Raw genomic sequence first — 12603 nt, 5'->3', positions numbered from 1 at the left:
TCCCTTGTGGTGCTAAAATGAAACTCTAGTTTTCCATACACATCTTCAATTGCCAGATGTTACACTGGCTAAATAAACAGATCTGCTTCCTTCTTTTCATTTTCAGCTATGAATGCAACTACACCCTCTTTTACACCAGTGTCACTCACAGACCATCTTTCACTCAGACTGACAGTTATCTGGTTGATTTTCCTCTGAGCAAGAGCTGTTGTCTAACTAAATCCAGTCTATCTGTGATTACTTGTGTACCACCTTGATCACACAGGCAATTATTCCAATATTAAGTGCAAACATCATCACATACTGTGATGCCTAAACTCAACTCAATTTTCTTTAAAGTCTTCATGCCTGCCCCTTCCTTTTGTTTGCAGAAAACAGAACACCTTTTCAACTCTACTATGGATTTTGATTTGTGGATGTATGTAGATGCACACATATGGGACCAGGGGTGTTTCGGAAGAGAGAGGGGCTGGGGGGAAGCAGGGGAAAACTGCCCACGTGTGCATGAGAACACACACCATCACTGCCAGATTGGGAGGTCTCAGGAGAGGAAATTATTATACATGGTTTAAAAAACGTCTCCCACGCCATCTTTGTGCAGAAAACAAAGCAGTAGAAAAAAAAAAAATTCTTTCTCCCCAGACAATGTGGTTAGTTTCTAAAATATGAGTGGGTAGCTGATGGAGGAGTTGGGTTTGCAATCCCTTTGGGGCAGGCTAAAAGCCAAACATAAGACAACAGAGCCAGATGTGGCCTGTAGGTTGACTGTTAGAAATGGCACCCCCTCTTTCCTTTTCTAAATTTTTGAGAAAAATCCAAGTTTCAGATGGAAATACTCCTAAACAATGTATTCCCTGTGAAGGAAGAATTGAACTGGACACAAGGACTGTTAAAGGCACTTTATGTAATGGCCAAATTATAAATCCTGTTTAACAATTTGCATTCTGCTTTGGACTGACAGCTTTTCTATCAAAAAATACCAAACAACTCCAAAAACTAGGCATCTTGTTCAGAACAGCAGTAGTGAGCCTTGCCAAGCAGCACTTCATATTTCATAAATCCAACATTTTACTTCTTCCCCTCCTAGGCACCTCTGCAAGAAAAGGCAACCATAGCTCTTTCCTACTCAGCTTTATGGGTCAGGTTTTTTTTTTTTGGTACATTTCAGCCAAGTAGGCGAAAGATCTACCTAGCTACTCCCTTCCTGGATCTTTGTGTACCCCAGGAGAAGCTCAGTTATACAGCTGCTTTTCTGCACAGAGACAGAATTTGGCATCTCTAGTTTGGTTTCCTCACTGATCTTTGTGTCCGCTCTTGTTTTATCTTCAGAGTTCCAAGTTTGTCCTCAGCACTGCTCTGGAAGTATTTCCAATAGCACCAGGCTGGAATCTCCCTACACCAGGAGAAACTATACCTAAATTTAAAGATTTCCACCAATGCCAACCACCAGTATTACTAGATGAAAACAGAAACACTTATTGGAAGAAAACAGGCATGGCTTTTGGAGTGAAAAAGAATATATTTTTTTTTCTTTCAACAAGAAATCTTCATCTGGCTTTCATTTGGTTTTGCAGAACTCTGGAAGTTATTCTCCACCTACTGAGTTCTTTTTTTCTGGAACTGAGGAGCCAGGGGAAATAAAAAGAAAAAAGTTTAAAAAGTATATTTAGCTGATTAACAGATGACAGACTTTCAAGCAAATGGAAATAAGTTTGTGCTGCAGTTTTTGATAATTTAAGTCTGTGTGTTTGCATTTATCAAGTTAATTGTTTAAGCTACTTCAGTTCACACATGGAGGTAATCACCATAAACCATTTCTTTATAGACCAAAAGTTGTGTTTTCACCCGGATCAGGAACAAAAATATAATGCACAGTCAACTTCCCTGGGTCAAGAGAAAAAAGGGTACATTTTCATTTATTTGAGTTTTTTGTTGCTATTATGGAAAGTGGTAATTAATCAGTAGACTATTGTTAAAATTATAAGCAGCTGCACTTAGCCTTGGCATTTTTCATTCAGTTTACAACACCTACTATTTTTGTTACACCTGATAGTGCATTCAGTCTAATTAAACAGGGAGTTGACCAACATCCACAATTTTCATCACTATTTCCAAATATTTCCTATTGTGTACAGTTAAAGTTAATCTAAATGATCTTTTAAATTAATTTCAAGCCTTCATTTATGTGGCATTTTTGGCAGAGGAAAAGGTCAGAATACAACTGTAATATTATAATATATGAGTTGGACTTGTGGTAGTCTACCACATTGTAAAAGTCAATGTTAGTTGCATCTCTTAGAAGATGAAATATCCCTGGCAAAGGTCTGTCCTTAGTGGTCAGGGATCATCAACTTAAACTGGAACTTTGCAAATAAACACACAAGGTGCAGGATTTCAGGTATTAGAGGGCTGGGAAGCAGATTTCCAGGTAAGTACAAGTTAGGGAGATTTCAACAGAGCATTTAATAGCCTACATATCCTTTTCAAAGATAAATTGTGGCAAAGAGAAGCAGAGTAAATTAATTCCTGCTTTACATTTGGAAGAGTTTGACAGTTATTTAATCTTTTGTCACACCAAAAGAACTTTATGAAGCCAATTAAGTAACTTTCACATATAATTCTTAATGTAAGGACTCTTTTGAGGTCTAAGGTGTTTTTAAGTACAAAAATTAAGTAACTCATTGGTTCAGATGACTCATGACAGGTCTTACTGCTTTTATTTCTGCTGGCTAAGTCAGTTCCTAAACACTGTGTTCCAAATATGATTTGACTAAAACCAAACATTCTGTAATATTAATTTACAATAAATTACCTCTGCAGCCAACCCTGCTGTAAAACTCATTCACAGATAGCCACAGAAAGTGAGTCATGAAAGAGACAACAAAAATTTAACTGGGGAGAATATTAACACAAAGCTGTTTATTAATTTAATAATTATCTTGAAGACATGAAGATGGAAATGAATAGCTTAAAATATCGAATCTGGTTACATAAGGTGAGCAAAATATTTGATTTAAACATGTGAGGTGAAGAAGTTTCAAAACATTTATCCTAAGTCAATAATAAAGTCCTGGCAATTATAATTGTGGATTAACATGTTACGGAAAACGGATCCAAATAATAATGAAATTCAAATAAAGGAAAAATCGTCTCATTTTACAGAGACTGAAAATATCTAAGGTCTTAGTTGGCTACTCTCCAAGCAGAAGCACAACTCTCTGAACCATCTCTTGTATTCATGAACTTATGATGAATAAGTTCATGATCTTGAACTCATGAACTTAGCATGACTTATCAGCACAATTTATTTTAATTTACATGCTCCAAGTAACTTTCCAATACTCTAAAGTTCACAATAAATTCCATACCCGTTATGCTGCTTTTTTTTCCATATGATAGCTATTCTATTCATTATGAATTCTAAGATCTTCACAATAACTCAACAGAACTTCACCTCAGTGAACATCAGACAAGTCCTCTCTCCTTTCCAGCAAAGATTTCTGCTCACTGGCAGAGAAAAAGCTCAGAATACAAGAGTATACTTTACTTATAATACACTAGGGAAGCAACTAGTAAAGTTATACACATTCTTATGTGCACTCACCTCGCCTCCTCCAATCATCCCAGTGCTAAACTTGACCCAAAGTATGTTCTCAGAGGCAGTTAAACCCGAGAAAAGGGTAAAATATTACTCACAGAACTTTTAACTCAGAAAAATGCACTCAAAATCATAATCATCTCTTAGTAGGTTACTGACCTTCTAAATGTTTGCCAATTTGTAACTGTAGGTGGCATTTATTTCAGCTACACACATTGGCAGAACAGCACAGTGACAAATCAAGGAAAAAGGACTTTGTGCCTTCCTGAGTTGGTTTTGTTGGCTTTTTTTTTATTTAATCATAATATCTTTCTTAAACCTTCATCTGGCCTTCTATTTGGGCTCCTCAGTCTATGAGATTACCAACCAAGCTGTGCTGGCAGGGCAGCTGATCTGTGCTGTTATTGACTGAATTTGCACCAGCAAACCAGTGCAGCATTGTGGAAAAAGAAATAACAAGCACTGAATCGCCCTGAATCAAATACAAGCTGTAAGTCATTAATATCAAACACCCATCTCACTGGCTCCTCACTAACTTCCAAATACATGACTCAGTGTATTTAACATGAGTGTAAAAGCAGAACAGAAAACAGCCAGAACTGGTTTGGTTATTTGAGGGGGTCTGTTCTCTCTATTACAATTCCCTCAGGTCTCAGCAAAAAGGAGATCAAACAATGTATCAAATATCAAAATAAAGAAAAGATGGTGCTATTAATGCTAGGAAATACTAGGAAACTGACTGATAACAGAAGCAAAATTGGGAAAGGTTTAGGAGAAGCTATGAAGGTAGTAAAGCTCCTAAGGAAAAGGAGAAAAATTAGCTCCACAGGTAAATAATGTGATCCAGAGAAACTGGAAATGTTTGAGTGGACAGATCAGGCAACACATAAAACAAAGGAATGAGTGATTTCCATTTTTTTAAAATGAAAATAGAGACTCAAATATCAGAAAACATGAAAAATATTTTGTTTCTAGAGATGAGGGGAAGACAGAACCATAATGTCAAATTATCATAATATCACTTATCAAATATCATTTACAAGGTAAGTGAAAAGCAGTTTTGCTCATTGACAGTTCATCTTGAAAAGAATAGAAAAAAATCAAGTATTCAAGAGCATCTCATTAATAACTCGTACCTTTCAGACCAGCCTTGGAATTATGCAGACAATATTATGTTTGCACTGGAAGAGTGAAGCATAAACATTTATTCCCTGGGCTGCCACACATTATCTGTAACATGCAAGCACTTTCAATGAGCTTCACAGGAACAGCTGTTAAGGGACGAAGACTATTCAGCCAACTCTGTAATCTGGAGGTTATCATGTCCTCTCATTTCATAAATATTATTTGAGTAAAGATTCTATTAAATTAGAACTCTTCTGATAGTATGAATTTCCCTAAAAAGAGACTTTTAGAAAGTAATGTTGACTGAGGTTGCTTAAAACTCTGTTATACTTACTGATTGATAGCAGCTGAGCCAAGTGGACTCAGTCTCCAAAAAAAAAGAGGAAAAAACATTCTGCCCATGAAATTTTTTTCAGGTTAGAGAATACAGCAAAAAAACCCAGCAATTGGATCATCTACTCTACTTCCTCTGAGTTAAAGACAGAGTCCTCAGAGGAAGTTTCAGACATTACATCTTATTCACCCTGGTGCTGACCCAGAAAGCCATGAAGATATTGGCTGGAGCTAATACAGCAACCTCCAAAATTTAGCAGAACCTAAAACAAAAGGTTTTTTGTGAAGATATAATGAAGACACTGGGGAAAAGCATTACTTCAGGAGAAAGAAAAATCTGCTAAAAAGTTTAAACAAAGTTGTGGGTAGGAAAGCAAATGTACAGACAAACAAAACTCCTCACACCACAAACATTTAAAAAGAGTTAAAATTTTTCTAAGAAAATGAAAAACAAAACCGCAAAAAACTGGTCAGTTGTATTAGAGAATAGAAAACTAGAAACAGCAAAGAAAAGAATAATCACAGTTTGCTAATGCAGTGGGAACAGACTTTAAAGGCAAACCTCTATGTCTCCAAAATTTTACAAATTTTTTTTATCATTATCAAAACACAGTTAATTATGGTTATAGAATAAAGAGCAGAATAGGTGATGAGAAGAGGGTAGAGGAAACTAAAAACTTGAGGTAGTAAGGCATTATGCTTAAATAAAGGTCTTGAAAAAAATGCAGAATAGGATAATACTAGCAAAAGAACAAAGGTGTATAAAGAATCTGTTTATTGGACAACACTGGAGACTGGGAAGAATAAACTAATTAACAACCCAAAAAATAAGGTTCTGGTTCAAACCTTAAAATTAGTGTGAACCAGGGAAAGAATTTATTTTAAGAAAGCTCTTAAGAAAATCAGAAAAGGCAGACATTACATGGTTTATGAATCCAGTCAACTAGATTGATCCGGTCCCAAACCACCCTGTATTTCTAAAAGGTCTCCCTATTGCTACAGAAATACTCTGGAAAAAAAGAACCAGTAAGAAAACAAAGCCCCTGAGAAAGCAGTCAGAACAGTGAATTTGTGCCAGAAAATGAAGAAACAGCTTGTACCAGAAACTGTTCCTAAACACATAGTGCAGTAAGGGAAGGGCTGACAACCACTGCCATAAGTGTTTTATATCAAACAGTAGCCTCATCTTAAAAAAAAAAAAAAAAAAAAAAAGGAAAGCCAGACTTGTGTCTAACATCTGCAGTTCATATTGTCACTGACAACTTCATGGGTTATTTCAGTTCCTGCTTTTCACTGCATTGTTGCTTGACACAAAACCGAAGAACAGAGGAGCAACTCGAGCACATCATCATCAACATATCTTTATTGCAATGACTTAGACTGGTCCAAGCTGATGCCTTATAAAATGTTGCTGCTCAGCTCCACAATTCTTCCATAAAAATTAGAGACCAGCCTTTTGGAAGAATATATTCTCTTGTCTGAAAAGCCTAGCACAGAGCTGATGCTGCTGACCCTGCCAATGACCTTAAACAACAACATCTATGATCTTAAAAAAATCACAGCAAAAATCAGCATTCAACCTACATCACTTTATCCTTTTTCCTCCACAGTGGCAACAGCAACCATCTGTCTCCTCCCTGGTCTTCATATCTACCTCACACTATCAAAGCATGGCAGAACTCTGATGGTACATATATAATTTCTCTTCAGAAAGAAAAAAAGGCAGCAAAAGAGCTTTGTGTGCAGGGAAAAGAGTCCAGGGCTCCCCAGGATGCAGGAAGAGATATTTTGTGCAATTAGAGCTATGATGAGAAAGCAGAGTTCACAGGAAAGAGGGAAAAAGGAAAAGCTGCCTCCTATTCCTCTAGCTGACCAAACTGCTGCTGAAAACCCCCTTTCTCCAGAAACAAAACATTTGGCTGAAAACCTTTAAAATGCTCCTACCATAAGGCTGAACTGAAAAAAGACAAATATTTTCTTCAAACCATCACCAACATTTAGCTAGACACTGAACCATCAGAGTTGTGTGAATGTAAGCAAGTCCTCCTCTATTTGATTTCTTTGCTTGCAAAATCTCCCCAGACCTGGCCTTCCAAAGGGCTGCAATGAAGCACTTACCTGTGGGAAGCCCTTTTCCCCTCAGCCTCTCCCGAATAGCCTGGCTCCTGTCTGGCTGCAACTTTCTATCTCCATTACAAGACAGCTGATCCATCTGCAAAAAAAGGCAGTAACATAAAGTCAAAATGTTGGAAGAGCTCATACTTCTATGAAACAAGCATTGTTTTTATGTAAATACATGTAAATATTAGTCAGTGTCAAACAGTTAAGTGCAGAATGGGAGTTCAAACTTCTAAATAAAGAACCGATTCATCAGTGAGAATACCCCCTCGAATTATCCATATTTGAACAGTGTGCACTTTATTTAACTACACAGTCCACCTTTTTTCTGTCAAGAATAAATTAAGTTCACAAGGATGCAACTTAAACACATTCCACCCATACTGCAAACTGAAGGGAGAGCAGCACTCAAAAGCCATCTTCCATGATTACAACAGGACTAGAACTTGCTAGTTCTACTGATGAGTTTTCTGCATAACAGGAAGAACTGTCTTGTACCCCCACAGGACTTAGTGCACATGTCAAATCACATGCACCCATTTGTGAGCAGCCTCTTCAGCCCCTCAGGCACATTCCTTTCACAAGTCAGCCTTAACTACTCCCACTAACTTTTCACTTAACCTTATTTTTTTAAAATCACTACTTCCCTAGGAAGAACTTTCACATGTACAATCATTCAAAGAAGAGTTTATTTGCTACACCAAAACATTCTTAGAAAGATCTTTTCATATAGTGGGAGTGTAACCTGGACAGCAGGAGGGAAGGAGAAATCAAGCAGACTTCACAGTTAAAATATAACTCAGTTAACATGAAACAGACTGAATCAGCCTGGGGCTATATTGCCCTTTACAAAGCATATTAACATGGCAAATGAAAACATTCAAATGAGACCTTTCAGCTGTGCTCCAGATACCACCAAATGACCAGTTACAGAGATAAAACCCCTTGAGCCTTTGAGGAGGCCCATCAAAATTAGAGCAGGTGAACCTTGGAATAAAAGTTGTACTCTGCCTCTGAAAAAACAAAATTTATGCATTTTTCTTGTTAACTAAAAAAATTCCAGCACACATACAGATCACTGAACACTAAAACCAGCAGGGCTGGCTGGCTGAGGTGCACAAAAACCCAGCAGCACAGCTATGCTGTCATTGCTCTGTTAACTCTTGGGTCTGTTCAGCTAGGTTTTTTTCTTGCCTCCTTGCAAAGTCAGTGCAGTGACACGTTCAGAATTAAAAAGGTCACTGGCAGAGGAAATAAGCAAAGCTTCAACACTGGATAACTGCTAGTCCCACTCCTTCATTAACAACATGGACAGGAGATTGGGAGCACACTAGTTGGATTCAGCTCTCCACTGGATTTCAGCTGTCACTGTCTTTGGCAGGCTGGTCTAGATCAGTCCTGCACACTAACCCCAGACTCCCTGAAAGCCTGCTGACAAGAACAAGAGGAGGGAAAGCAGAAAACTTGCTGAAATGGCCATCAACAACTTGGAGAATAATGACTCACTTTCCAGAGGGGCTGTTTCTATAGCTTGTGGCCCGATTTAAAAGTTGGGTCTTTATTTTAACAGTGCCTGTAGCCTTTTATTTCACTGAACCACAGACTAGTTCCACTTGGCAACTACACAACACTTCAGACACTACAGTGAGGAGCACTGGACTTACAGACATACCTCACAGATTAGACAATGCTTTGTGGAGCTCAGGCTCAGCACTATTTCTGGAGGCCTGGCATAATCAGTTGCTGTCAAATATTAGACAAATGCAGGGACCTCTCACTTTCTGCAACCATTTCCAAACCAGATATATGAAGAAACTATCTAACAAATAGATAATATCTTTTTATTAAAAAAAAAAAAAAAGGAAGCATGAGCAAATTAAATATTTTTCATGCAATTTCAGTGTTGTCTCTCTAGACAGCAATTTTTAATTTACATGGACCTGCTGCAGAGAGTCCAGAGAAAGGACACCAAGTTGATTAGAGGGGTGGAGCACCTCTCCTATGAGGCAAGGCTGAGAGAATTGGAGTTGTTCAGGCTGGAGAAGAAAAGGCTTGGGATGACCTAATCGTGACCTTCCAGTACATGAAGGGAGTCTACAAGAAAGACAGAAAGGAACTATTTACAAGGGCATGTAGTGACAGGACAAAGGAAAATAGCTTCAAAACTGAGAGAAGATTTAGATTAGCTATTAGGAAGATCTTTACTGTGAGGGCAGTGAGGCACTGGCAGAGAAGCTGTGGATGGCCTTTCCCTGGAAGTGTTCAAGGCCAGGCTGGTTGGAGCTCTGAGCAGCCTGGTCTGCAAAAGGTATCCCTGACCATGGCAGGGAGGTTGGATGTAGCTTTAAGGTCTCTTTTAACCCAAACCATTCTATGATTCTATGCTTCCTTTATTTAGTTAAAATTATTTAACTATTCTGAAGTTATGCTGTAATGGTTTAAGTGGAGAGAGAAGTTGCCCATCAGGAATAGTAACTTTGCACGATGAGTTCATGTACTTTCTTTCATTTCTAAAAACAGTTGCGTCATTATTAGACAATAAAATCCTCCACAATTCTCATATTCAAGAGCTGAGCAGAAGTGCAAGAAAACTGGCACACTGCCTGAAGAGTCCTCCTTTCTGTTAATAAGCAACTCTCCAAAAGTCAAGCATAATTTCAACTTAAAGTAAACTCATAGCAATCATTTCTGAAGCATTTCAAGTAACAACAAGTCTAAGCCTTGCCCTACAGTTCATCACCTTGTTCTCCCATTTCTCCCTACTTTTTTTTCAGTGCAGACAGTTCATGAAATGACCTCCTCAGAAACCCATGAATGCATGTTCCAGGAGGAACTGTCAACTGCACAAACTGCTACATGGGGACAGAAGCTATTCTCTCCTCTCAACACTCACCCGTGTCAAAATTGCAACACACCAAAACAAGAGGAAGAAAGACTGCAGAGTGACTTTGAATTAGCACTTTTGCTCTCTTCCTGCTCACCTCTATTGCTTCCTCAAACGCTGACACAGACTTACCCCAGACAGGCTTCCCAGAACCAGTCTGACCAACTGCTTCACATAGGAGAAAGAAGGGGCACAGTTGCTGTTCCTTATGTGGGCACTGCAGGCATCCAGAACAGTCCGCACAGACACACGGGCGTAAACGACATCTTCACACATGCCAAGGAGGATGCTGTTGAGATGGTCTCCAAGCTTGATAGGCTAGTGACAAACAAGGACAGAGGAGATGGGAGAATCAGTTTTAATAGTGGCTTGGGGAATGTTCAGAAACAAAAGACACTCAACAATGTACATTAACTATTCATGAGACTTAGTGCCTACATTATCTGAGTGCCTACTCAGATAATGTAGTGCTACTTTATTATTATCCGAGTGCTAGTTTGAAAGTCATCATGTAGGAGGTGAAAAAATAGTGGCTGTAGAACAGGAAAGAAGCACTCAGCCTATGGATTCAACCCTACAATGACCTGGCCTAAACAAGCTGCCTGATCTGTAAGGTCTGGACACCAATGACTTTCTCAAACATTTAATGAGTAAGTGAAAATAAAGCAAAAGGGAAAAGGTTCAGAGGAAGTTTTAATCTTTAATTTTGACCATTCTGCCACTCACAGGTATAAAATTCAAACCTCATCACAGTAATTTTGTACAACCCTCTGTGCTCACTTTCTGCAGTTCCTCACCTCAGCAATATTTTGCAGCACATGTGTTAGCATTCCCAAATTCAGTGATATCACCAAACAGTACCAACAAAAAGTAAGGAATAAAATAACCAAGCCACTGGTTAACAAAGCAGAGCTTCATAACTGCAAGATAACACCCATACAGCCTAAAAAAAAAATAAATCGAGATGTCTTCCTGCTCTCCTGTTCAGTGAATGCAGCACATTGTGCATGGAATATCCCTCCCCAGGGAATGTAGCAGTCAGTGATAACATTTGTTGTCAGGTGCCTCTGGCACTTGGGACCTGAGCTTTCTGATCTGCACCTCTCCCAAAGTGGGTGGTTACCCACAAAGTACAAAACAAACGCTGTCAAGCTTTTTGCATCACAGAGTGCTTCAAACAATTGCAATCTTTCAATCTTCCCTGTGTGAGCACTCTTAAGGTGAACCATAAAAAAGACACTCTGGACCACCCTGATTTAATTAATATAGACCTTTCCCATCTATCTGTTTATCACTTCTAACTAATAATAAAAATCATGTATGTGAATAAGATATGAATCTCATGTTTAGCCACACTCCCAGCAGAGAAGCAGCTCATTAATGAACACAGGCAGACAAATACAGAAAAGGTATTAAAAAAAAGGTAGAATTGCACATGCAAATTAATGCACTAAAGTAATGCCATGCACAAGACTGTTCTTTCGCTCCACAGGACAGAGGATCCACATGACAATGTCCCAAAGGCAAATTCCTTCCAGGCATACTCTCACCACATTGTCTTTGGGGAAATACTGTTTTGTTAGCAGGTAGAGCATGACTTCCCACTACATTACTGAGAAACCATTGCCACACTCTTGACACCAAAGAAAGAAACAAAGAAAACAGGGAGTAAAATTTATGCCTACATTTCCTCTCAACACCTATCTTCTTTAAGTCACCTACTTTAAGGCACTCTCCTACTACTGTTGAATACTGCTCCTTTCATCTCCTACAAGACAGGAGAGCAAAGAAAAAGAAAAGCCCTAGTATCTAAGAAAACTCTAGGGATTTTGGGACAGGCACAGTAGGCATTATGAACAGGTACCCCTAAATAGTCAAGACTTTCAATGTTTTTAACCGTACTTAGTTGTATTCAGGCAGCTACTTCCAAGTAAGGACAACTGAAATCCCAACTACCACTGTGTTAAAAGAAAATATTAGGAACTGAATGTCTGAAGTGCTAAAGTCTTTAAAAACTTTCTTCCTTAGTCTGGTATGTGACATCTACTAGTAGGAACAAACCTAAATCTGAACAACAAACTGCTTCTCCCACAGCTGCAAGTCCATCATGAAATGCTTTTTCAGAAGTATTTAATCTTATTTTCACTATTCTATATAATTACTTCTTAAAGTTTTATTGGGGGCAGAGAAGAAGCACTGAGGAAGATAATGAATCATATTTATCTTCAGTCAGTTTTGGCAGGACAGTCTAAGAGTTTTGCTGGGTGTGCAAAATAACCACATTGAACAATAACACTCAGCTCTAAGCAGTCTGCAACTGTGTCTTCATTGACTGACAAATCAATAGAAAGAGTCTACTCCCTGTTCCAAACAATTCAAACCCTTTCTCAGCCATTATGAAAGGTAAGTATCTGCATGTGCCAAGTCCAGATTCACAGAAGCTATGGCAGAATGGAGAATAAGTTTATTATGTGTAAAGCAACCATGTTACTTACAAATTTTTTTTTATATAAGCCTAAACCAAAACAAATTATTTTCTCCTTTG

General features: G+C 38.4%; 1 protein-coding gene across 12 annotated transcripts in view; it reads right to left on the bottom strand.

Moving 5' to 3' along the window:
* PTPN13 (protein tyrosine phosphatase non-receptor type 13) overlaps positions 1 to 12603 on the bottom strand; it is a 111904-nt gene that overhangs the window by 62117 nt on the left and 37184 nt on the right. For all 12 annotated transcript variants that reach the window (XM_085578185.1, XM_085578188.1, XM_085578186.1 and 9 more), the window contains exons 5-6: positions 10191 to 10376; positions 7175 to 7268 (exon numbers count right to left, since the gene is read on the bottom strand). In XM_085578185.1, coding sequence (XP_085434311.1) covers positions 7175 to 7268; positions 10191 to 10376 — 280 coding nt within the window. The remainder of the gene's footprint in view (positions 1 to 7174; positions 7269 to 10190; positions 10377 to 12603) is intronic.

This window comes from Lonchura striata, chromosome 4 (assembly GCF_050655825.1).
Source record: "Lonchura striata isolate lonStrDom1 chromosome 4, ASM5065582v1, whole genome shotgun sequence".
In the NCBI taxonomy this organism is placed as follows: Eukaryota; Metazoa; Chordata; class Aves; order Passeriformes; family Estrildidae; genus Lonchura; species Lonchura striata.
The sequence above is the reverse complement of the archived record's forward strand: the minus strand, read 5'-3'. Positions and strand labels throughout refer to the sequence as shown.